This window comes from Grampus griseus (assembly GCF_964374135.1).
Source record: "Grampus griseus genome assembly, chromosome: 9".
NCBI classification, from domain to species: Eukaryota; Metazoa; Chordata; class Mammalia; order Artiodactyla; family Delphinidae; genus Grampus; species Grampus griseus.
In genome coordinates this window covers 8,445,404-8,472,699 of record NC_139003.1, presented here as the reverse complement: position 1 = coordinate 8,472,699, position 27,296 = coordinate 8,445,404, and the positions used below count along the sequence as shown (strand labels likewise).

Here is a 27,296-nt window from a genome sequence, read left to right as displayed (position 1 = left end):
AAGGCAATAAAGTTTTGATAAACTTTTTAAAACAATATATTGATACTAATGTTTATATATTTTTAAATATTCTAAAATATACATATTTTACACTGTAAAGCAATTATACTCCAATAAAGAAATTAAAAAATATATATATATACATATTTTAAATTAATCTAGCTTCCTAAGTGGTCCAATAAATTATATTAAATTAATTTTAATTCAATAAAGTTAAACTGATAAATACTATTTTTAAAAAGAAATAAAATTTTGTTTTCATAATATAAGAACCCATGTTTTGTATATCACTATAAATATATTTTGCATTTGGAAAACTAGAACGTTAGAGGGAAAGAAAAACCTTGGAAATTTTAAAAACATCCTATTAATTCATTTTATCAAATAAAGAAAAGACTCCTTGAGCACGTTGTAACATGATCAGATTAATATTTTTAATACGGATCACTTAGGCTTCATGCTGGAGATGGATTGGAAGTGGGTGGTGGAGAAGGTGTGATAGTCTGATCTCAGATGGTCATGAAGAGACTGAGGATTATTTAAAAGATGGAACTGACACGATGTGATTATGCATACAGGGAGTGAGGATGGAGGTGCCAGGGATTACTCTTGATTGTTTAATATGTGCAACATTTTAGATGAGGAAATTGAAGTTGACTTTTTGAGTGACTGCTGGTATAGGGACAATGACAAAATACCACCTGGGATCAAGAACAATATATCTTGAGTTTTGAACATGTGTTAAATATTAGAATGGGGAAGTCCAAGAACCTCTGGATACATTAGTCCTCAGCTCAGAAGAAAGACCTGTGATGGAGATATCATTGGAGACCTACTCATATAGTTGGTAGTTCAGGCAGTGCGTTTGGGTAATGCTATTATTGTGGAGAGACTACCAAGAAAACCGACATGGCCCAGGACAAACTTTGATGAACTCCTACATTTATACACCAGGTAGGAGGCAAGCAATCGGTAAATGAAATTGAAAAGATATTGCTAGAAAAGTATAAAGAAAACCTGGGACAATATAATATTCTGTTAGCCAAGGAAAGAGATAAAATATTCAAGGAGTGAGAATGGTCTTCTCAAACTCTTCCATTACTTGCATTTTACTTACTCATTTGGATAGGCAGTAACATTTTTAGTACAATTATGTTCAGAGACCTGTCTTCCTAATGAGATTTTAACATTCTTAAGGATAAAAAATAACATAGTTTTGGATCTCTGATAAATACAAAGACAATTGAAATAATATAAACCATTTGAAATGATAGAAATGGTGATGATGTTGATTTCTGGATCTCTTTGGTGTATACTCTGGGCATTTTCTAGGCACTTACTTTGTAGTTATAGTCTTACTAATTCTTTACAACAACCTCCTGTGCTTATACATTTCATCAGTTTTATAAACTATTGTAAGTTTTCCTATTTTGTACATAAAGAAATAAGAAACAGAGCATTTAATTAATTTCCCCAGGGGGAAAAAATTGATAGAGACAAAATTCTTAATATCTACTACTCATTTATTATAAACAGTAGATAAACATAAATGTAATAAACATAAATGACATCCTAAATTTGAAAAAGCCAACAGATTATATTAAATAATTTACAAAATTAAAATTAACTCATAAAAATCACCTCCAAAGATGTTAGTTAGCCTTTCATTAGTAGACCACTGTTTGATAATGGAATGTTAGGAGCACTGTGCTTTCTGCTCTCCCACATGTTGTGTGCTTTTTAAACAATGCAATTTGTTACCCACACCCACTTTTCCAGTTTCCCATTGATCTAAATGGTAAACCCAAGTCAAGCCCTAAGTCTTCATGTAATTTGGATTCTGTGATCTTTGATATTGTTAATCATTCCTTCACTTCCTTAATATCACTCCTTGGTTTTTCTTCTACCTCTTTCTCAGTTTTATTCACTAGTTTATTTTCCTGCTTCTACCACTGATACGTAAATTATTTCTGGAGTTCCAGCCTTGAAGTTCTTTGCTTAGTGCACTATACAATTTCTTTATACGATCTCCTCCACCTCCATAGCATAGTGACTGAAAAACTTCCTCAAATTCTGATCCCTCTCCTGATGTCCAGATATTAATATTAATCTATGGATTAAATATTTTACCTTAGATATCCCAGTGGTACTTCAGACTTGAAAAGGCTAGCTTTGAACTCATCAGAACCACCCACCATCCTTCCTCCTCTCCTCTCCTTTCATTCCACTCCTTAAAGACCTGATGCTTTTCCTGCATCTTCTTTTTCATTGAGGCAAAAGCATCCATGTAGTTGCTCACCCAGAAATCTGAGTCATTCTAATCGTCTCTCTCTCTCTGTACAGTACTCATATCCAGTAGATCAGCCAGTTCTGTCATATCTTCCTATGAAATATTTTTCATCCATTCCCTCTACATCAGCTTTATTGACATAGTTTAGATAAGAATTTGTAATTTATCCAATGACTCTTTTGTAAAACAATCCTTATCTCCTGTTTTCCTTCTACCAGCTTATTCCTATCTCCACCAGAGAGAAAATAACATAATACAAATTGATTAAGTTATTTCCTTGCTCAAAATTCTTCAGTGGCTTTTTGTTCATTCAGTAGACAATGTTTGAGCCCCTACTATGTAAGAGATCTAGGAGTCAAAGTCTCATGGAGGGTACATTCCAGTAAAAGGAGAAAAAACAGTAAACAAAAATATATAATGTGGTGATAAGACTTATGAAAAATGAATCAGATAAGGGAGATAGAGCATCAAGGGGGTGGGGGAATGTTATTTAACTGGTGATCAGAGAAGGCCTCTCTGATAAGGTAACTGAAACAGAGTCCTGAAGGAAGTGCAGATGCAAGGTTAGATATCACCTCATTCCAGGATAAAAATGCAAACATATTCACCCACTTGATCATTCACCTAACAAATACAGAGGGGTCAATAAAGCCCGAAAAATGGAGATTATATTATGTTATAAAGGAGAGCTTCAATCTGTTGAAAAATAATTTATTTCCAAACTTTATAATAGACACTTTGTATCTTGAATATCTCCCTTATATCCTATGGATTGTTCTAATGTAAATAGATTGGTAAATTTTATGCTATGTGTGTTTTTCTCAACAAATATGTTTTTTTTTAATTCATAGAGAAATAAGACAATACAATTGCTGTCATGAAACTATTATACTAAAGGGGAGAAAAACACATTCAGAAACACACACACGTGTAAGTAAATAAACCAATCCAGATAATTATAAATTGTGACAAATTCTATGACAAGAAATAAGTAGCTGAGGAACTGGAATGAGAAAATGGATAGAATAATTTTAAGTAGAGTGGTCTTGGAAGGCCCCCTCTCAGAAGGTGATATTCGAGCTGACCTGAATCGTAAGTCAGCCATGAAAACTGCAAGTGGGAAGAAAATTCCAGGCAGAAAGGGCTTGGTTTTCCTAGAGCACAGGCAAGAGAATGGGGGTGGCTGAAGCACAGTGAGCAAGAATAGGCACTTTTTTTTAACTGAAGTATAGTTGTGTCAGTTTCAGTTGTACATCAAAGTGATTCAGATTTTTTTGAGGGGGGTAGGAATAGACATCTTAAAGCATTTAATTTGAGAGCTAGTAGTCACCCCAAAATACAACAGAACCATTTTTTTTTTTTTTTTTTTTTGCGGTACATGGGCCTCTCACTGCTGTGGACTCTCACTGTTGTGGCCTCTCCCGTTGCGGAGCACAGGCTCCGGATGCGCAGGCTCAGCGGCCATGGCTCATGAGCCCAGCCGCTCCACGGCATGTGGGATCTTCCTGGACTGGGGCACGAACCTGTGTTCCCTGCATCGACAGGCGGACTTTCAACCACTGCGCCACCAGGGAAGCCCAGGAGTCCGTTTTTTTGTTTTGTTTTGCTTTTTTATAAATTTATTTATTTTATTTTTATTCATTTCTGGCTGCATTGGGTCTTCGTTGAGGTGTGCGGGCTTCTCATTGCGGTGGCTTCTCTCGTTGCGGAGCACGGACTCTAGGTGCGCAGGCTTCAGTAGTTGTGGCACACGGGCTCAGTAGTTGTGGTTCGCGGGCTTAGTTGCTCCGCGGCATGTGGGATCTTCCTGGACCAGGGCACGAACCGTGTCCCCTGCATCGGCAGGTGGACTCTCAACCACTGCGCCACCAGGGAAGCCCATAACAGAACCATTTTTAAATGTGACAAATTTATTTGAAGCATAAAGTATATACTGAGGGAAAATAATCTTTTGTAGAATTTTCTTATACTTATTTAATGGTTTAACTAATATTGTTTTAATTTTTAAATCTTGGAAGGGGATTTGAGTGTTTGCATGTGTCCTAATATTTTTAGGGTTTAGGAACTCCCTAGATCTAAAAATCTGGCTAAGAGGGATATGAATTGAAATTGGAATGTGGGCAGGATTCAGAATATTCAGTCTTTTAAGGCCACAAAAGTCACCCTGGCCTGGTAACATAGAACATAAAATGAGGATCAAGTGTTAAATCCCACCGGGAGGTCTAGCTAAAGGGTAAAAGATGTCCTTTGGTTACCTGAAAATGACCACTGAAATTAGGAAGAGCAATTTAATTGACAATTCATGGGTACTGAAAGCAGATTAAAGTGGAATAGAGTGGGACATGGGGAAATGGAGACAGGATAATTTCCTTTTATTGGGAAATAATTTAATCCAAAATAAGGTTCTCGAATGGCATGTTTAGCGTCAAGCACCATCTCATGTCAAATGGATCATAATCTTTTTAAAATTAGTTTTTATTCTCAAACAATTTAAAATGTGAAAAAAAAGTTTTCAAGAACAGTTCAAAAGCCACCAGTATAACTTTCACTCAGAGAACTCATTCAAGTTTTGTCACTTGTCCAGTAACGTCCTTTACAGTAAAAGACCCAGTCTGGGATCACATGTTACACCCTGTTTTCCTGCCTCTCCAGTCTCTGCTGATTGAGATCAGAGTCTCAGCTGTTTGTTGGCTTTCACAACCTTATCATTCCTGAAGATCCTCTCAGTTTGAGTCTGTCTGATGTTCTCTCATGGTTGGACCTAGGATATGTGTCTTGGGCAGGAGTACCACCAGGAGTCATTGCATTCTTCTCATTGCAACCTATCAGGTGTCCCAGTGTCAGTGGGTCCTGTTACTGGTGGTGATAACTTTGATCATTTGATTACAAAGATGTCTGCCAGGCTTCTTTGCTGTAAAATGACTACTTTCCCCTTTGAAATTAGTGAATATATTCATAGGGAGACACTTTGAGACTGTTCATCATCCAAATTTCACCCACTCACTCGAGCATCAGTTAATATTTCTTGCCTGGATTAATTACTACTATGATGGTTGCCAGATTGTACCTTTCTAATTCCAACATGCTTTTTACATTTGTTAGTTATCACAGGAAGATATTTCTATTCTCCTGTTTATTCATTTTTATGCAGGTGGACTCATGGATTCCTGTTATTCGATGAAATATATCTATAAATTATTTCCTTTTGCTCTTATTTCCCTCCTCCCTCCCTCCCTCCCTCCCTTCCTTCCTTCCTTTCTTTTGATACTCAAAGTATCTTTCTGATGCTCAAATTATTTATTTAGTTTTAAAATTGTCCAGATAGGAGCAGTAGGAGCCCTCTTAAGACTGGCCCCTATGTCATTCTGACATGACACCATCGTTCCTTGAGCACTTATTTACTTTCCTGGGCAGCAAAATGTTCCAGGCTCATATTGTGCTTTCTGTGACCCAGCTCTAGGATCAGCCTTTCTCCAAAGAGTCCTGTTTTTATTCAGTAGAGAAACTAAGATCTGAACTGTAAAGGGACTCATTTCTTCTGGGTATAATCCTTCTCTGGACCATCTTCAGTGGGTGGTAGAAAGCACCTGTATATTGAGTATATACACAATTCCATCTAGATTTATTTCTGTATGTATATACTGAAAACCACAAGTGCACACTTATAGATTAAATTCCAATCCAAACCCATAGGATCCATTCAAGATCTCCCTCTTTTCATTTGCACCCTCCTTTCCTGACAACGTGAACCTGGCTCGCACTATCGTCAATCTATTTATTTATTTGCTCAATCAACCTGTATTGTAGTCAGTCTCCGAGCCGTGCCAGATGGGCATGTGCTTGGCTGTCCTTACTGCAGGCACCAAGCACCACTGGGCTCACTCCTGGCTCACTCTAACACACTGCTTGCTTGGGCCCAACCCCACCAGGGTGAATTCTTTAGGAAGATTTGGTAAACAGATATTAGTAGACGCTTTGCACAATATTCCAAGGTTATTTTAAAAGGAAAAGCCTAAATGGTTTTTAGCATCTTTACAGCATTCTACCAGCCTTTCTAACCTCCTAAACTTCCCAACTTTAAAATAAGTATAAATAGAGACATCTTGTATGCATGTAGTTTTAGACATGTAAAATATGCAGCCCTGTTGCCTGTTGTTTGCTTTTCTTGTCCCATCAAGTTACCATATAATTTACAACAACTTAGATTGGCATTTTAATGTCAAAACAAATACCAGCATGCTTTTCACTAACGTATATCTGAGTTAAAATTTTAAAACCTTGAAAACGCATGTGTTTCTTTTGTCAACAAGAATAACTAAATGCTGAAAGGACTTCAAATCAGGATAAAGTTTTTATATGCCAAGTCTTGAAATGGAAATCTCAAACATGCCAGTAAGGTAACATAATTATAATGACCCAGTTCACTGATAGATGCAATTGAGAATGACACAATTACAATTCACTGTGGGTATTACAACATATCGTCAGATCACCAGTAACTACAACCCATGTATAGACATTGTATTTTTTATTTCAAATTCATAGATATAATAAATTTAAAGGTCTAAGCCAAAACAAGTAAAAGTTTACTTTTTTCCTGTTTTTAATTTTTATAACTTGGCAAATTTTAGTTGAGTTTAACCCTCTATCCATTTTATATCTATTCATTTCTGACCCTCAAAATCCCAGCTGCAAATTTTTTTCTCCAGTCAGTCCTGCTGTTAATCTACTAAGTAGGTTAAATCCTAAGCTTTAGTCACTGAAAGTATCACAGACACTATTACACTAAGATTTTTTACTGAAATTATATTTGTACATACAGGGAACAATAACAGAAATAAATAATAATATGCTGTCCTCCATTTCAAGCGTAGGAGGGTGTTAGAGCACCCGGAATTTCAGTACCAGAGACTCAACATCTTTAACCCATTGCTAACTATAAGGGAGTGGTCAACATTCTACTAGTACAGCTCTCTTAAAAATATGTAGGCTTCCTATGAATGCTGTTTAGCTTTACTTCATTAAACAAAAGCCATATCCACACTTTCATAAAGATAAGCTCTTTTTCACATTGGGCTTCCGCTGACATGCTGAGGGGAAAATGTCCATAAGATTATTAGAACCATTATTGTTTAACTCAGAGGCTCTGTGAGACATACCGGTAAGCTGGCTAGAAGTTAATTTGTCTGAATGAATGGTTCTTGGAGGCACCATCTAAGATATTTCTGAGGTCTTAATATGGATTTTGTAGCCACACCTCATTATCATCTTTAGATCATGTTTTCCTGGTAGTAGAAATTTGCCATGAAGTGATTTCTTAATTTTTTTGCGTTCAACATCTGGAGAGACTGAAATTAAGAAAATATTTTATTTTCAAATCCATCAAGACCTAGCTTCCTTATATTTAGCAGTTTGTCTTTAGTTTTTCTCTCTTCTTTTTCCCTTTTACTATAAACAAAGAGAGTACTCTGTGTGGAAATGTCCTTAGCTAGGTTATGCAGTTCATTAAGTACAGTGTTTTCCTTTCCACATTATCACAGTTTTGCTAAACTTTCCACTGCAACACAGCAATGATCCAGTTTTCTTCCATTTCCAGTAATATTGCTTCCTCACCTTTCTTTCAGTCATTACTGCCAGCCTCTTCATGAGCCATGAGGCTCCATGGCTACATTATAATGGACATGTAGTAGTTTGTACTATAATTATCTTCTCCTAGAATGTATCCTGTGTAGAAAATGAAAGGAATTGACAATTTCAAACTCCAGAATTCATCAGGGCCAAACAACATTGTTATGAGTGACTGATGAAGTCTTGTTTTATGAACTTAACTCTACCCATTTGATAGTGATCTGTGTGTTATGCAGCTGCCTTGCTTCTGAGAAGGTCTTGTTCTCACAATAGATGTCCCCGTTTTGGAATACTTCAAAGCAAGTGTGGATATTTAGAGACTCCCAAGTATTCAAAAAACAGAATCATATGATTGTCATGTTAAGAATAGTCAGTAAAGTTACAGCTGGATGTTTTCTCTTTGCTAAGTTTAGACATTAAACTCCATTCAATTTTATCTTGATTAGACAGAGTGAAAATCATATGTATGCATATAGCTAGTCTAAATAGACCACTTAGCTAAGATCAGCAATTTTCTGAGAGGATTAAGTCAATGCAAATGAAAAAAAAAAAAAAAGTGACTCAGAAAAGAGAAAAGAAAAAAAAAAAGCCATATGTTTGACATTGAAATAGAGCCTTATTTATTTTTAAGCCAAGAAATTAAGTATAATCATATTTTTACATATTACTATGTTGATGGAAAATGATTGTATACACTTCTGTGATTAATCCTTAAAAAGGATTCAATTGATAATTATTAGATTTTAATTATTGTAACCCATTAATAAAGGGAGAAGGAGATTTCTATTGTTCTAAACTACTATTACTAGTCAAACAGAATAGGACATTTAAAAAAAAATCACTTAATGGGGACTTCCCTGGTGGTCCAGTGGGTAGGACTCCGTACTCGGTGGTCCAGTGGGTAGGACTCTGCGCTCCCAATGCAGGGGGCCCGAGTTTGCTCCCTGGTGGGGAAACTAGATCCCGTATGCATGCTACAACTAAGAGTTCGCATGCCACAACTAAGAAGCCCACATGCCGCAAGTTGAGATCCTGCATGCCACAACTAAGACCTGGTGCAGCGAAAATAAATAAATAAATAAAATAAAATAAATAAATATTTTAAATAAAATAAAAAATCACTTAATGGTCATCTTTTGGACAATGTTTTTATTGAAAATTCCCTTTTATCCAATTAATGGCACATCCTGATACCAACCCATTTTGTATAAATTGTTTTTTTGCTATAGATATAATATTAGATTGAAAAGAATGTGTGAATAACTTACGATTTTTAAGCAGACAAATTACTACAGTTTAAATTTGCTCTGATAGGTGAAGTTCATTTGGGGGACTTTGTGGAGATATTTAATGTGATCAAGAAATGTTATTCCATATGGCCTGCAGATTTTCTATGCATAATATGAATTATGATTTTTTCTATTGAGAGGCATAAAGGAAGTTTATTTGTGGTGCTATTTTAAAGTTACTTTGCAATAAAATTTTTAAAATTATCTGATCTCAACCTTAGTATATGTATATCCTACTCTGTAATAGAACCAGTAGTTGCTAACCCTAATAGAAACTTTCTTTTTTTGTTCTGTTATTCATTCTTCTAAGCTTTTAGTTTCACTTCTTATCACTTATGCTACCTATACCATTTTAGGTACCTTATATGAGATGAATATTCAGAGCAATGTGGCTGACCCTTATGCCTAAATTTATCTCTTTATGTTTCTTTGGGTTTTATAAATTGGGAAATCATTTGTAATGCAAATGTCTCTTTGGATTGAATTAGATATTAATCTATAAAAGAAACCCACCTTAGTTGATAATAGTAAGTTTAGCTTCTTGACATCCGAATAACAGACCTCTGAGGAATTAAGAAAATAACAGTAAATATTAAAGACATAAAAGGAAGGAGCTTGGATAGTTGGGAAAGGTCTAAAATTTTACATCCTGATCTCTGAAGACAGGGTCACATGAAGAAGTATAGCCGTGAGCAGATGGACAGAGATGTGACAGAGTGAAAAAGAAGGTGTCAAAAGAGAAAATATGAAGGATGCTTCATAGACATAGACCAGAGACAAACATTTGCCCAGGTTCAACCCTTAACAGCTTCCCCTGAAATAATAGTGTTTTCTCAAAAGACTTCATTCTTCCACACTGAGTACAACAGCAAGGATCAGTGAAACACAGTAGTTGGATACGATGGCTGTGGTCAGGGAAAACACCCAGAGGAATTTTAGTGAAGCATGCTGGACACAGAATTCAACATTCCCATTTTTTTCTCTCTCACAGGTTATCAGAACCAGATGAATAACTCCAGTCACTCTGTCCTTCAGCCTTCATTCCAAGGATGCATGCAGCTCATTCAAGTGGATGATCAACTTGTAAATTTATACGAAGTGGCACAAAGGAGGCCAGGAAGTTTTGCGAATGTCAGCATTGATATGTGTGCCATCATAGACAGGTAAACGGCCTTTCATCCTTCCTCGAATTGTTCAGATTTTCAGAATTCATGTTTTTGTTGTAGGACAAGTGAAACACCCGAACACACAACCCTGTAAGGGGTAAGGAGACAGGAGCCACTTGCCGTGCCTGTGGCTTTTGTTTGTGATGTTAGCAGTGATGTTTATATCAGGACATGGTTATATATGACAGAACAATATGTGATGTCACATTAACCCATTCAGCCTCCCTTGGTGAATGTGAGCATTATGCATGTAGTTTTGCAAGCAACAGCTGGAAAAGGAACTTAGTTTATTTTTAGTTTTGCTTCTGATGCCCACAGCAGAAATGTCCCTCTTCTTGTCTTGATCATTACTCATCCTCAGTATATGGTTCCCTCTAAAGGCCCCTCCTGAAGGAAAAGAAACATTAAAATGTGTTGGCAGGCAGTATGGGGATTTACTGAAGTAGAATATTTAATGTAGTTGAGTCTGCTTACAAAACAGACATACTGAAATATTATTACAAGATCTCATCTTTGTCAGTTTTTGCAAATCTGGGGAGAAACTTTTTGTAAAAACTTAGTTGACCTCTCACATGGTGGAAAGATACAACCTTTATATGAAATATTATGACAGCATTACATATACTACCTTAACATACTTCTAAAAAGTGCCTTTCGTTCCAACATGAAAAAATTTCATTTTGAGATGTTTTGCCCACAAACAAACTACATCTAATTTTGAGTTGAATTTAACCCAGTGAATTTAGGTGATATTCTGTCCTATTTTCAGATCTTTTATGAGAGAGCTATGTTATTCTGAAAAGAGTTTTATTAATTTTATATTTTGAAGATAAAAGTTCTAGAAGTCTCAGCCAGCCCCCAGTAAAGTACAGACCTTAAGTCTCTAATAATCTTAGTTCATTTAAGAGGGGATCCTTGGGGAAGTCATCCAAAGACATATAATGAATCTTAAAAATATACAAAAATCATCCATTATGAAATAAGCTCGCTTCCATATAATCTTAATAAAGTAGTATTCACATGAACGGTAAATTACAGTTTATGATGTCTGTAGAATGTACCTTTTTAAAGCTTTAATATGTCTATAATAAAACATAACATAGTGCTTATTTTTATTACATATACGCAGATATGGGTCCTGATAGTCTAAACAGTTTATATTTAAACAGAACAGCAAACAATTTTAATAAAAATATACTAATTTTTGAACCATCAATAATGTAATAGCTGTTATTTCTGCCTAAAGCAAGTGGTGGCAGTAATCACAAAAACTGAGAGATGAATGTTTTAAGATAATATATTCTGATATTAGATGTGTATTCATAAATTTTAATAATGGTTTTCCATACAGGAAGACTTTCCTTCTTAGTAATAGACAGTATATTGAGTCATTTTAGTACCTTGTTCATTTTCCATGTCAGTAACTTTAATGATACAATAATTTCTGTCAATAATACCCAAGTTAGTTCATCCAGCTTTCATAAACTGCTAGATTTTATGGTGATGTTGCTATTTCACTTCAAACAGCGTGTTTCCTGGGCATTAAATTTAAATTGTTTGCTACCAGAGAAGTGCGGATGAGCTGTTGAGATTTTACTGTTTTACCCCCATGGCGAGATTAGGAGTTAAAATATCTCCAGAAGAAGATTTTGGTAAACGAACAAGGCACTCCTGGTAAGGAGAACAACACAAGAGACGATGTAGAATAGGGGTTGCAAATTTCAATTTTTGGCAGGTAGAGAAATATACAAAACAATTTTTTGCCAAAATGGCGTCATGCAACTGTCTATGTTGCCAAGTATCCTGTAGCTGACAGAACAAGGAATATGTCTTTCTTATCCTCCAGGGTGATAACCCAGAAGAGTGACTACAGGGAAGTAGTCACCTCTGATGCATCACAAACTTCCTAAAGCCACTATTGAATACGTTTTCTGCTTGTCTTACTTTTTGAGGACAATGACTTCTTTTTTTTGGTATAATTGACATATAACATAGTATTCGTTTCAGGTGTGCAATGTGATGATTTGATATTTACATATATTTTGAAATGATCACCAGGGCAATGATTTCTGCACGTTAATTACCAATGTGTGAAATAGCAGATTCCTTTATTCACACAAAATGTGCCCAGTTCAGAATCTTAATCTGTGAAGTGCTGTGTTTTTGCATGTATGATACAGGGCTGTATTCACCTTATTCAAACCGTTGAGGGGCTCATTGATGAGTTCACCCTTAATCTGTGTCTTTGCATATGAGAGTACCCTGTCCTCACATAGCTGTGACCCATCAGATAATATTTTAATGATACATCCCTGGCTCTTCTCTGGTTTGATCTTTTCCCCCTCACTGACTGAAACTTTGCAACTGCCTGATCTCTACCATTTTATTTTCAGACTACCTAAATTCTCCCTAAGCAAGCCTACACTGTCTCCTTTATCCTTTCAAATTTCAGCTTGATTGATTTGAGAGCTATTTTTGAAAAAATTTAAAAAGCATAAATGAAAATATAGGGTAAAAAAATAGAAATCACAGGCATGATTTTTATAAAATGTTTAGAGATTATAGGAGCAGCTGCAATGATTTTATGAGTAGAGCTTAGGGAGATAGTTTGGGCAGATGATTCTAAAGGAGTCTTGCTGTGTGTCATGCTGACATACCCTGTGAGTTGGACTTCTTTTTCTTTTCTGGGTGTGGGTTTACACGTGCCCTGTTTTGTTTGTTTGTTTGCTTTCTGAACACAGCGTTGAATCTAGGAAGAGCAAGCATGCCAAGCGATAGAATTATTTGTTCAGTAGTATTTTCTGAGTGCATCCATGGTGTCAGACACTGTTCTAGGCACTTAGGATAAATCACTGAACAACACGGACAAAGATCCTTGCACCTGCGAAGCTCACATTCTCGGGGAAGGGGAGGAAGCACAGACGTGATAAATAAATATTATAGTAAGTTAGAAGGAATAAGTGCTATAAAAAAAGAAAGAAAAAATGTTGAGCAAATCAAGGAGGACTGGCATTTCAACAGATGAGTGTTGAGTTGCTGTTTAAATAGGTTGGTCAGAGTTAGCCTCAATTATTAGTTCAAGACCTGAAAGAGTAATAGAATTCACCAATTTGAGGAAAGAGCATTACAGGCTGAGAGAATAGTCAATGCAACAAGGCTGCCTGGTATCATCTAGGGTTAACAAGGGGCCAGGGTGGCAAGTTTGGAAGGACGAGGAGCAGAGCCGCATAAGAGGAGGCCAGAGCAATCCTAGAGGCCAGGGCCTGGAGACCTGTAGGTAACTGTAAGGATCCGGCTTTTACTGTGAGAGAACTAGGGAGTCATTGCAGGTTTCTGAGTAGAGCAGTGGCATGCTTTAGCTTACATTTGTAAAGGATAACCCTGGCTGTGGGAGGACGAAAGGTAGAAGCTGGGAGCCTGTCATAGTAATCCAGGTGAGAGGTGCTGGTGGCCTAAGACTGGGGTGCTGTTAGCGCAAGAGGTAGTGTCATGTGGTCAATTCTGAATATACTGAGAAGGGTTGGTCAGTAGGATTTCTTAATGGATTGGTTTCGAGGCACGAGAGGAAGAGAAGCTATAAGGATAAACCGAAATGATTTGGTAACAGCAACTGGAAGGAAGGAGTTACCATGTCCTCCAATGGGAAGGCTAGTGGTAGAGAAGATTAGTCATGGGGTGGAAGAAAAAAATCAGGAATTCACTGTTGGGCAGGAGTTGAAAGGTCTATTGGACATCTAAGTGGACATTTCAAGAAGGCAGTTGGATACATGTATCGTACAAGCACACATCTGCAGATTAAACAATGAGGTGTTGTGTCTGACAAAACGTCGTGCTTATCTATTGAGGACCTCTGGTTTCTTCAGCTGTATTTCATAAACAGCAGAAGAACTGGAAAGGGAGAGGGTGAGTAGTGGGCAGGAAGCCTCTTCCAATGTCAGGAGCCTGTAGCCTTACCCTTCGAGTGAGACCCTGCTCTTAGGGAGGAGGACTTCATCAAATGCTCAGTTGCTAGAATATTCTCCGTAAACAGTAAGGTATCTAGCAGATAATCTCCTTGTTTCTCCTTGCATGAGTACCATTTTTTATCTGCTCCTTTGCACCCTCACATTGTTGGTTCCCTGTGGCAAACATCTTCAGGCACCAGACTCAACTCCTGTCTTCGACCCACTTCTCTCTATCCTCTTTCTGGGTGTGAAAATCTGAGAGGCAAAAGCCTGCAAAAACACTCCTATAACTAAAGTTAGGTTTATTTACTTCCTCCTGCAAGTGGGAACCAAAAGAGAACCAAGGATCTTCTCAGAGGGAGGTGGGGAGAGGAAGGGAGTGAGGAAAGTATATTGGGGGTCTGAGTCAGTCCTGGGAGGGTCCTGGCAGGTACTGGTCATAATTTATAAACTAGGAGAGTTGCTGCAGTAGAGGGTAGAACTTGTGAATCCCTGCAGAGCTCTTGTTTGTCTGTCTATGATTCTGATTCACGTCACATGGAATGGAGAAGCTGGTGTTAAAATATTTTGAGCTGAAGTAAGTGGTGTTCATGACTGGTTTGGCAATTTTTTTCCTGTTTTGTGAGTAACAGTAAAGTCCGTTTTGCTATCTGTGACTTACATCAATCCTAAGATCACCCTCGTAGATTAGCTGCCAGGGAGAGATTTTTTTTTTCTTTGTCATCCGCAGTGATGATGTGACACAGTCCTGGCTAATGAGAGGTACGCAGAAGTCAGCTAAGGTGTTCTGAGAAAACTTTTATTTTTCTGATACAGAGGTCCCCTGTTACTCTCCACTGTTCTTGTTCAAATGCAGACACCATGCCTGGAGCTGTATGATCAAGAAAACCAGAGCTCCAGTGAACCACAGTCAGCAACCACCTTCACTCCTTTTTGTGTGAGGAAAAAAAGCAATCCTTGTTTATTTAAGTCACTGTGAGTCAACTATTATTTTTCTTGGAGTTGAAAGCATCTGTCCTTTTTTCATCTTCCATGTCTAAAATAAACCAATACCATCTTTTTACTAGAACACAGGACAACAAATTCCTAATTATGGAAATGGCTTTGAAACAAAAGATGATGAATTTATTTTAGGATATATTAAGTTGCATGCCAGTGATGTCCCCTAGAGATTGGAACCTGGGGACTAAATGGCTGTTCAGAGGCCAAAGCAAATTTATATCGTTAGTCAGCATCTCATAGAAAACCTGGTAAAAGTAGTTCATTAGAATTAGAATCTTCTATACCTTTTCTATAACCTCCCTTGTAAATATATTAAGAAACAAAACCAGTAAATGTTCTGGATAGCACAGAAAGCGGAAAAGGAAGAGTAGACATCCCAGCTTAAGTACAGCCCACAAAATTACCCCTTGAGAAACTGCGAAGGGACTGGATCCTATTTCTGAGTTAGTAATTAAGTCTTCATTTTATTTTTGGATGGAAATGCATAATCACAGACCCGGTTTTTGGTTTTTTAATTCAGTGCTTTCTTTTCAAGAACACCTACCCAGTTTGTTCTATATTTTTTTCCTTGAAAGGAAAATATATGATTTTTTATAAGAGCACTTAAATGAGGGTTGGATAGATACAGTGTGAGGTGCTTCAAAACTAAGCTAACTCTGCTGGAAAGGTGAACAATGAATAAATAGATTAATACTAACAATTCAGAAGGAGGTCATGACTTCTTATAAAAGCAAGTTTAAGATTTACAGTCCTGAGATGAAGAATACATGTAACATATTTTTTTCTAAAGTTGATCTTCATTTGTTCGTAAGCTCCCAGTTCCAGTCAATAGCAGCAAAAAATAAATATCGGAGCACATACCTTCGGGTACCCTAATAACTATATATATAAGTCAACATGGGATTCAAACTTAGTCAGAGGTCAAGCTCCCATTCGGCGCTGCTGTCCCATTTCAAGTGTCCTCCTTGACCCCTCCAGCATAGCCCTTGGGTCAGGCCCAGCTAACTATGTACCATCATCAGAGGATTGGGCGTTGCTCCACGTGCTCTACTCAGGTTCCTTCTGGGCTCCCCACTGCTCTGGCAGTTCTTCCTGCTGGCTGTGGCTCCTGCTGGGCTCACGTTTTGGGATTTGGGTAAGAAGGTAACCTGTCCCAGTTTGTCAAGGACTGTCTTGCTTTTAGAATTGAGAACCCTTCACCTGGAGAAACCTCACAGTTCTGGGTAAACCACGATGGTTGGTCACTCAAGGTCCATGTACCTCCTGGGCACTGACCTTCTCCTAAGTCCCTTTTCTGGTCTACCAGCCATCCAAGCACTTCTATAGACCCCCATAGGGACACACAGTGATTTTGAGATCTCTTGCAAACTGTGTACAAGCTGAGTGGGTGTGGGGAGTGGAGATAACTATCTTAGGCCCCCCTCTGACTCAGGATATCATGCTCTGTATCTACTCTGTACACCTCAGGCTGACATGGGGCCTCTTATAAATCAGATACCCAAAGGTGGAAAGCAAGGCACAAGCCACCACTGCCAGAGGATTTTGGAATCTCTGTTGAGATTCATTCAGTCAATAAACACTTATTAAAGATCACTCAGTGAACATTTCTTCCTGGAGCTTTAATGCTGAGGTAGTTGAGGGGGAGGGTCATTGATCAGACCTTATGCTGTGCTAATACTATGTTCCTCTCTTTTGTTCTCAAAGACAGACCTCTTTCAGCCCCAGAGCCCCAGGGTTTTAGACCATCTTCCCAAAATTGAATCTGCATGTCTACTAACTTTTTGTTCCAGTCCAGTGTCCAGAGGTGAACTCTCCCAGCCCCCACTCCTTGTGAAACATGTCACTGATCCACTGAACAAGAAAAATAAATAAAATCAAAACTTTGACTTGAAATATCTAAAAATTATTTCCGCTATAGGGAAAGGAAGGCTTTTCTCACAAACATGGGTATTTCTGCAGTGACACTGTTTATGCCAGATTTCCTTTTTGTTCCACCTCGATGTTGCTGCCTGCAAATTGCCACCCTGTGGCTCTGGCACCTTTTCATAGATTTGCAGGCTGACGGTTCCTTCCATTCTTCTTTACAGATGTTCATGTGGTCACTTAGGCTGGTGTCAAACTGTGCTAGTGCTTCTTTTACACTGGGAAACATTTTGTCTTCTATCATTAGATTCTTGTTACAAAACTGTAGGTTTCCGGGAATATCTTACTTTCACGTCATGATAATTACGCAAAAGTGGTAAAGGAGGCAGAAAGTCCCTCAGATAAACTTCAGATTATTCAGAACTTCACGCCTGTTCAATTCTGACTTCATTGTGGCTCTGATCCCATCAGACTTCGAAGGAGCAAGAACAGGTCAGCTGGAACTCGTTCCCTGAGAACTGGAGCTAGCAAGCAATTTTCCAGGCATGAAGCTAGCTTTCTTTTTGGGAAACACCCTTCAAAAACACCCTTAGGATAGAAGGTATTCAGGGTCCTAAAACCAGATCTCTAGCTCAAAATAAAGAACAAAAAAAGACTAGTTACATAATTCCGTTTTAATTTTCATATATGACAGTTCATATTGTGATTCTTTATTCTTGGTGTGTTTACTTTGTCTCTTCACCTTATCTCGGTTGACTCCCCATCTGGGATTCCATCCATTTTATATTGCAAATGGCTGTGTTCTTTCCTTCTTTGAGCTTAATCAAATTATTTATTAGTAGATTTCTGGAAAGCCCTGTTTCCTCATGCTAGATCTGATTCATTTCTGGTTTTAGAAGCATGGATATCTGTATAAATTTTCTTGGCCTTCCAAGCTAAACCCAGACTCCCCTTTAGTCTTTAACTCCATTGCCAGAGCCATTGGGTTTCCTATAGAAGGATCCAGAGAGGAGTATCCTGTTGATACGTAAACATTTAAACCATAGTCATCTATCTTAGCAAAAGAAACTAAGCTCAATAACGTAAAAGTATCACACACCCAGGTGAACCCATGTTCAAGTCAGTTGCCTCTCTGAAGTGATTTCAGAGTGGTTTCATTTTTAAGTACAAGTACTAGAGTGACAAAATTATTATTTTTTTAACATTTTTATTGGAGTATATCTGCTTTACATTGTTGTGTTAGTTTCTGCTGTATAGCAAAGTGAATCAGCTATACATATACATATGTTCCCATATCCCCTCCCTCTTGCTTCTCCCTCTGACCCTCCCTATCCCACCCCTCTAAGTGGTCACAAAGCACTGAGCTGATCTCCCTGTGCTGTGCAGCTGCTTCCCACTAGCTATCTGTTTTACATTTGATAGTGTATATATGTCCATGCCACTCTCTCACTTTTTATTTTTTTGAATTTCATTTTATTTATTTTTTATACAGCAGGTTCTTATTACTTATGTATTTTATACATCTTAGTGTGTACATGTCAATCCCAACCTCCCAATTCATCCCACCACCCCCACCCCACCCCACTTTCCCCCCTTGGTGTCCATACGTTTGTTCTCTACATCTGTGTCTCTATTTCTGCCCTGCAAACTGGTTCATCTGTACCATTTTTCTAGGTTCCACATATATGGATTAATATACGATATTGTTTTTCTCTTTCTGACTTACTTCACGCTGTATGACAGACTCTAGGTCCATCCACCTCACTACAAATAACTCAGTTTTGTTTCTTTTTGTGGCTGAGTAATATTCCATTGTATATATGTGCCACATCTTCTTTTTCCATTCATCTGTCGATGGACACTTAGGTTGCTTCCATGTCCTGGCTATTGTAAATAGAGTTGCAATGAACATTGTGGTAAATGTCTCTTTTTGAATTATGGTGTTCTCAGGGTATATGCCCAGTAGTGAGATTGCTGGGTCATATTGTAGTTCACTTTTTAGTTTTTAAAGGAACCTCCATACTGTTCTCCATAGTGGCTGTATCATATTACATCCCCACCAACAGTGCAAGAATGTTCCCTTTTCTCCACACCCTCTCCAGCATTTATTGTGTCTAGAGCTTTTGATGATGGCCATTCTGACCAGTGTGAGGTGATATCTCATTGCAGTTTTGATTTGCATTTCTCTAATGATTAATGATGTTGAGCATCCTTTCATGTGTTTGTTGGCAATCTGTATATCTTCTTTGGAGAAATGTCTGTTTAGGTTTTCTGCCCATTTTTGGATCGTGTTGTTTGTTTTTTGATATAGAGCTGCATGAGCTGCTTGTGTATTTTGGAGATTAATCCTTTGTCAGTTGCTTCATTTGAAAATATTTTCTCCCATTCTGAGGGTTGTCTTTTCATCTTCTTTATGGTTTCCTTTGCTGTGCAAAAGCTTTTAAGTTTCATTAGGTCCCATTTGTTTATTTTTGTTTTTATTTCCATTTCTCTAGGAGGTGGGTCAGAAAGGATCTTGATGTGATTTATGTCATAGAGTGTTCTGCCTGTGTTTTCCTCTAAGAGTTTGATAGTGTCTGGCCTTATATTTAGGTCTTTAATCCCTTTTGAGTTTATTTTTGTGTATGGTGTTAGGGGCTGTTCTAATTTCATTCTTTTACATGTAGGTGTCCAGTTTTCCCAGCACCATTTATTGAAAAGGCTGTCTTTTCTCCATTGTATAGTCTTGCCTCCTTTGTCATGGATTAGTTACCTATAGGTGTGTGGGTTTATCTGTGGGCATTCTGTCCTGTTCCATTGATCTACATTTCTGTTTTCATGCCAGTTACATACTATCTTGATTACTATAGCTTTGCAGTATAGTCTGAAGTCAGAGAGCCTGATTCCTCCAGCTCCATTTTTCTTTCTCCAGATTGCTTTGGCTATTCGAGGTCTTTTGTGTTTCCATTACAAATTGTGCAATTTTTTGTTCCAGTTCTGTGAAAAATACCATTGGTAGTTTGATAGGGATTGCACTGAATCTGTAGGTTGCTTTGGGTAGTTTAGTCATATAGGAATGCAAGAGATTTCTGTGCATTAATTTTGTATCCTGCTACTTTAGCAAATTCATTGACTAGCTCTAGTAGTTTCCTGGTAGTATCTTTAGTATTCTCTGTGGATAATATCATGTCATCTGCAAACAGGGACAGCTTTACTTCTTTTCCAATTTGGATTCCTTTTATTTCTTTTCTTCTCTGATTGCTGTGGCTAAAACTTCCAAAACTATGTTGAATAATAGTGGTGAGAGTGGGCAACCTTGTCTTGTTCCTGATCTTAGTGGAAATAGTTTAAGTTTTTCACCATTGAGAATGATGTTGGCTGTGGGTTTGTCATATATGGCCTTTACTATGTTGAGGTAAGTTCCTGCTATGCCTACTTTCTGGAGAGTTTTTATCATAAATGGGTGTTGAATTTTGTCAAAAGCTCTATCTGAATCTACTGAGATGATCATGTGGTTTTTATGCTTCAATTTGTTAATATGTTGTATCACATTGATTGATTTGCATATATTGAAGAATCCTTGCATTCCTGGGATAAACCCCAATTGATCATGGTGTATGATCCTTTTAATGTGCTGCTGAATTTTGTTTGCTAGTATTTTGTTGAGGAGTTTTGCATATATGTTCATCAGTGATATTGGCCTGTAGTTTTCTTTTTTTGTGACGACTTTTTCTGGTTTTGGTGTCAGGGTGATGGTGGCCTCATAGAATAAGTTTGGGAGTGTTCCTCCCTCTGCTATATTTTGGAAGAGTTTGAGAAGGATACGTGTTAGATCTTCTTTAAATGTTTGACAGAATGTGCCTGTGAATCCATCTGGTTCTGGGCTTTTGTTTGTTGGAAGATTTTTAATCACAGTTTCAATTTCAGAGCTTGTGATTGGTCTGTTCATATTTTCTATTTCTTCCTGGTTCAGTCTCGGAAGGTTGTGCATTTCTAAGAATTTGTTCATTTCTTCCAGATTGTCCTTTTTATTGGCATAGAGTTGCTTGTAGTAATCTCTCATGATCCTTTGTATTTCTGCAGTGTCAGTTGTTACTTCTCCTTTTTCATTTCTAATTCTGTTGACTTGAGTCTTCTCCCTTTTTTTCTTGATGAGTCCGGCTAATGGTTTATCAATTTTATCTTCTCAAAGAACCAGCTTTTAGTTTTATTGATCTTTGCTATCGTTTCCTTCATTTCTTTTTCATTTATTTCTGATCTGATCTTTATGATTTCTTTCCTTTTGCTAACTTTGGGGTGTTTTTTGTTCTTCTTTCTCTAATTGCTTTAGGTGTACGGTCACGGTTGTTTATTTGAGATTTTTCTTGTTTCTTGAGGTAGGATTGTATTGCTATAAACTTACCTCTTAGAACTGCTTTTGCTGCATCCCACAGGTTTTGGGTCGTCGTGTTTTCTTTGTCTTTTATTTCTAGGTATTTTTTGATTTCCTCTTTGATTCCTTCAGTCATCTTTTGGTTATTTAGTAGTGTATTTTTTAGCCTCCATGTGTTGTATTTTTTACAGTTTTTTTCCTGTAATTGATATCTAGTCTCATAGTGTTGTGGTTGGAGAAGATACGTGATATGATTTCAATTATCTTAAATTTACCAAGGCTTGATTTGTGACCCAAGATATGATCCATCCTGGGGAATGTTCCATGAGCATTTGTGAAGAAAGTGTATTCTGTTATTTTTGGATGGACTGTCGTATAAATATCAGTTATGTCCATCTTCTTTAATGTGTCATTTAAAGCTTGTGTTTTATTTTTTTATTTTCATTCTGGAAGATCTGTCCATTGGTGAAAGTGAGGTGTTAAAAATCCCCTACTATTATTGTGTTACTGTCGATTTCCCCTTTTATGGCTGTTAGCATTTGCCTTATGCATTGAGGTGCTCCTATATTGGGTGGTTAAATATTTACAGTTGTTATATCTTTTTGCTGGATTTATCCCTTGATCATTATGTAGTGTCCTTGTTTGCCTCTTGTAATAGTCTTTATTTTAAAGTCTATTCTGTCTGATGTGAGAATTGCTACTCCAGCCTTCTTTTGATTTCCATTCAATATCTTTTTCCATCCCCTCACTTTCAATCTGTATGTGTCCCTACGTCTGAAGTGGGTCTCTTCTAGACAGCATATATATTAGTCTTGTTTTTGTATCCATTCAGCCAGTCTGTGTCTTTTGGTGGGAGCATTTAATCCATTTACATTTAAGGTAATTATCAATATGTATGTTCCTATTACCATTTTCTTAATTGTTTTGGGTTTGTTATTCTAGGTCTTTTCCTTCTCTTGTGTCTCCTGCCTAGAGAAGTTCCTTTAGCACTTGTTGTAAAGCTGGTTTGGTGGTGCTGAATTCTCTTAGCTTCTGCTTGTCTGTAAAGGTTTTAATTTCTCCATCGAATCTGAATGAGATCCTTGCTGGGTAGAGTAATCTTGGTTGTAGGTTTTTCCCTTTCATTTGTTTAAATATGTCCTGCCAGTCCCTTCTGGCTTGCAGAGTTTCTGCTGAAAGATCAGCTGTGAACCTTATGGGTATTCCCTTGTATGTTATTTGTTGCTTCTCCCTTGCTGCTTCTAATATTTTTTCTGTGTATTTAATTTTTGATAGTTTGATTAATATGTGTCTTGGCATGTTTCTCCTCAGATTTACCCTATTTGGGACTCTCTGTGATTCCTGGACTTGATTGACTATTTACTTTCCCATATAGGGACGTTTTCAACTATAATCTCTGCAAGTATATTCTCAGTCCCTTTCTTTTTCTTTTCTTCTTCTGGGACCCCTATAATTTGAATGTTGGTGTGTTTAATATTGTCCCTGAGGTCTCTGAGACTGTCCTCAGTTCTCTTCATTCTTTTTTCTTTATTCTGCTCTGCGATAGTTATTTCCACTATTTTATCTTCAAGGTCACTTATCCATTCTTCTCCCTCAGTTATTCTGCTATTGATTCCTTCTAAAGAATTTTTAATTTCATTTATTGTGGTGTTCATCATTGTTTGTTTGCTCTTTAGTTCTTCTAGGTCCTTGTTAAACGTTTCTTGTATTTTCTCCATTCTATTTCCAAGATTTTGGGTCATCTTTACTATCATTATTCTGAATTCTTTTTCAGGTAGACTGCCTATTTCCTCTCCATTTGTTAGGTCTGGTGGGTTTTTACCTTGTTCCTTCATGTGCTGTGTATTTCTCTGTCTTCTCATTTTGCTTATCTTACTGTGTTTGGGGTCTCCTTTTCATAGGCTGCAGGTCGTAGTTCCCGTTGTTTTTTGTGTCTGCCCCCAGGGGGTAAGGTTGGTTCAGTGGGTTGTGTAGGCTTCCTGGTGGAGGGGACTGGTGCCTGTGTTCTGGATGAGGCTGGATCTTGTCTTTCTGGTGGGCAGGACCGAGTCCAGTGGTGTGTTTTGGGGTGTCTGTGAACTTATTATGATTTTAGGCAGCCTCTCTCCTAATGGGTGGGTTTGTGTTCCTGTCTTGCTAGTTGTTTGGCATGGGACATCCAGCACTGGAGCTTGCTGGTCATTGAGTGGAGCTACGTCTTAGCATTGAGATGGAGATCTCTGGGAGAGCTCTTGCTGATTGATATTACATGGGGCCAGGAGGTCTCTGGTGGACCAGTGTCCGGAACTCAGCTCTCTCACCTCTGAGGCTCAGGCCTGACACCCGGCCAGAGCACCACGACCCTGTCAGCCACACGGCTCTCACCACACTCATTCCTGGAGTCTTCCTCTCTGAAGTGTTCAGAAGTGCTACTAAAGGAGATAGGGGTGGCAGGATGCTGTGGCCGCTGGGCCCATGGACTTCTTGCACTGGAAATCTGCTTCTGTTAGGAATCAGAATCCTTTTCCCCTGAGGTAGCACCAGAGCAAGATGCCAGATTGGTGCAGATTCCCTCCACACCTTCTGAGCTCTACCCTCAGAGGATGTCAAGACCAGAGAAGTCAAGAGCCTTCTTTAGTTTGATGGGAAAGGTCAGCCATGCTTTAATGGTCTTCCTGTGTTCTCTTTATACGACTAAGAGGGCAGTCTTTTGGAGGCACATGGCTCCTTTCTTTATGCATCAAGTCCAAAGTGATATAAGCAGCTCTGGAATTCCACTGCCTTCAGCGTGATTCTTTTTTTTCTCTGCTTATAGCACTCCCAGCACCCCCTCCTAATCAACAGGAAAGAATGACAAAACTTATTTTTAATGAGAAAATACAGTAGTGAAATGCCAGAGGAGAACTCCACTAGGAGAAAAGGAAAAAAAAAAAGTTGAATTAACTGTCTTAAGGTTCAACAGCAGGCTTATTCTGTTTTGATGTATTGCATGTATTAGGACAAAGAAAACTATATTTGCTTTTGGTGTGGCATATAGCTGTGCTTTGACATTTAAATCCCAAGGAGGGCCCGGTGCATAAAAGTAATGTCAGACAATAGTTATGTGTTTGAAGATAAGCAGGAAGGAAAAAGATAAATAATTTTAACATGTAGCTAAATCAACTAAAGAGAGATTTAAATGAGTCATTAAATTTTTTTTTTTTTCTTCGGTACGTGGGCCTCTCACTGTTGTGGCCTCTCCCGTTGCAGAGCAGAGGCTCTGGACGCACAGGCTCAGTGGCTGTGGCTCAAGGGCCCAGCCGCTCCGCGGTATGTGGGATCTTCCCGGACTGGGGCATGAACCCATGTCCCCTGCATCGGCAGGCGGACTGTCAACCACTGTGTCACCAGGGAAGCCCTGAGTCATTAAATTTTATTTCTTGCTTTTGATATTAGATTACCTGAAAAATAAAGACAAAAGCAAGTAATTAAAGAATATATTTAAAACATCTGCCTTAACAAATATTTTCTTCTTAATTGCTTTTGTCAATTTCTTAACTGTATTGCAAAAGTTTGAATGAACTCTAAGAACTCATTTAACTGCCCTTCCCTTAAACCGACCTTATGGATTAATGGACACTCACCATTCACTTTGTAAAATATAGGGAATGATCCCATAGCCTGCTGGATGAAGAGCTGGAGCTAGCAGGCTATACCATCTTTCACCCCTTGTACTCTCCCACATGCTGTGTAGGAGTTAGGTCTTCTTCCTCAGGTATGTTTAAGCAAGTTATACTTGTTATTGTAATAACATGGTCCAATTAAATACTAACTACAGTTATAAGTAGGTAGGGACAGAAAGAAGTAGTTTCCATTAAAGCCAAATTAAAAAGTTTTAGAAAAGCAAGTGGCCAGAAACAAACAAAACCATCAGTTTAGGTATGACGGAGAAGGCCAATGTAAAAATTTGCAGGTTCCTTGGTGACTTTAGTTTTCACTACACTTTAAGAAGCCAAGACTGGAAATCAAGGGTGATAGAAATGGTTCATCAAAAAAACAGTTCCAATCAATGGGCCCATACCTAATGACTGCAGAGCAAATCCTTCTGGCAAGTGAGTTATTGAATTTACACGATGAAGCGTTTTAAGTTAATTAAAATGATTAAGGTAAGTATCCTACTAATGTTTAGTTTCTTTACTTCTTACTTCTCTAATCTGGAAAAATAAGGAAGTAGAATTTGCTTTTTTCTTTTGCTTTCTATATTTCAAATAATAGAGGGAAAGAGAGAAGGAGGGAAGGAGAGAGAAGAAGAAAGGAAAAAAGGAAGGAGGAAGGTAGGAAGGAAAGAAAGAGAAGAAAGAAAGAAAGAAAAGAAAGGGAAGGAAGGAAGAAAGAAAGAAAGGAAAACTTAATTCACATTGCCTTTTGGTTTATTGATATGGGACATTATCTACTTTCATTAAAATAGAAATCAGGATAAAATTTAAACAATGCTGTCTATTTATTATTGCAGTCTTAAAATGATATTTTCTTTGAGAATTTTCCTTTGCTATTTAAATTATCCATGACCTGAGAAGAAGGAGAGAGTAGTCATAGATTTTTCTGTGCCAGGAAAAACAGCTTTGTGAAGACTTGGGACTTGTCATTGTTTTTATTTCATTTGTTAATTTGTTAATTTCATTTGTTAATTGAGCAAAAATACTTCCTCTCCCTGTGATTATATTTATACTACCTAAAAACTAGTTTCAGGAGGGTTAACAAGCTAAATGTTTTAGATAACATTGTTTAAAATTCTGCAAGGTACCCATTGTCCTATTAGAGATAAATACTTCTTCATTGTCTGTGTCTATGAATTCATTGAGGAACTCTACTAGAGTCTGAATCTCATTTTGTTTACCAAATCCTGCTTACATAAAAAAGAATGTTACATGAGCAAGAGGGGAATGCAGATGGAAGGGGTAGGGAAGATGTGCGTGTTTGTTTGGAATGTTGTTGAAAAACAAATCTGTAATAAATTTTAATAGACAAATTGTATCTGAGAAGGGTCTCTTAATCAGAAAATAGATTGATTTAAATAGATCATAATCTATAATTGTGATAAGGAGAGACCCTCTAAGTACAATGCAACATTTGTTTATAAGATTTGCCTTAAACAAGTGGTGCCTGTAAACTTTTACTCCAGTAGCTTCACGATGTTTGATCCTTTGGCATAGTCCCCAAAGGGCTTCATCAACATGAAAACTATTCTCATGGACACACTTCACTGAAGACCCCTCCTGAGCAAATGGACATGACATCAAAGTGAATTATTTTTTCTTGAAACTTCAGGCATTTGAAAATTAGAAAATTTAAAAAAAACAAAAAACCTTTAAAATCTTAAAGAATGACATTTCCAAGTTTAGATGGAACCACCATACCCAAAGAGGCAAATTCCTTTCACACAGTTATTATACAGTCGTCTCTGTATGTACACTGATGATTGGTTCTAGGACCCCCCAGGATACAAAAATCTGTAGATGCTCAAGTCCCTTATATGAAGTAGTGTAGTATTTGCATATAACCTATGCACATCCTCTTGTAAACTTTAAATCATCTCTAGATTACTTGCAATGCCTAATACAATGTAAAGTCTATGTAAGTTGTTGTGCATACAATGTAAATGCTATGTAATTTTGCTTTTTGGAACTTCCTGGAATGTTTTTTCCAAATACTTTTGACCTGAGGTTGGTTGAACTCACAAACGTGGAACCCGTAGATACAGAGGGCCAACTATATTTTAAGTCAAGAGACATTTTTTAATATCCT

At 37.5% G+C, this 27,296-nt stretch overlaps 1 protein-coding gene across 1 annotated transcript in view; it reads left to right on the top strand.

The window, feature by feature from the left end:
- Positions 1 to 27,296, top strand: part of CNTNAP2 (contactin associated protein 2) — a gene marked incomplete at both ends in the record, with an annotated part of 2,009,686 nt that overhangs the window by 1,131,760 nt on the left and 850,630 nt on the right. Inside the window, one exon of the mRNA XM_082661728.1 lies at positions 10,199 to 10,370. Within this exon, the coding sequence (XP_082517854.1) occupies positions 10,199 to 10,370 (172 nt within the window). The remainder of the gene's footprint in view (positions 1 to 10,198; positions 10,371 to 27,296) is intronic.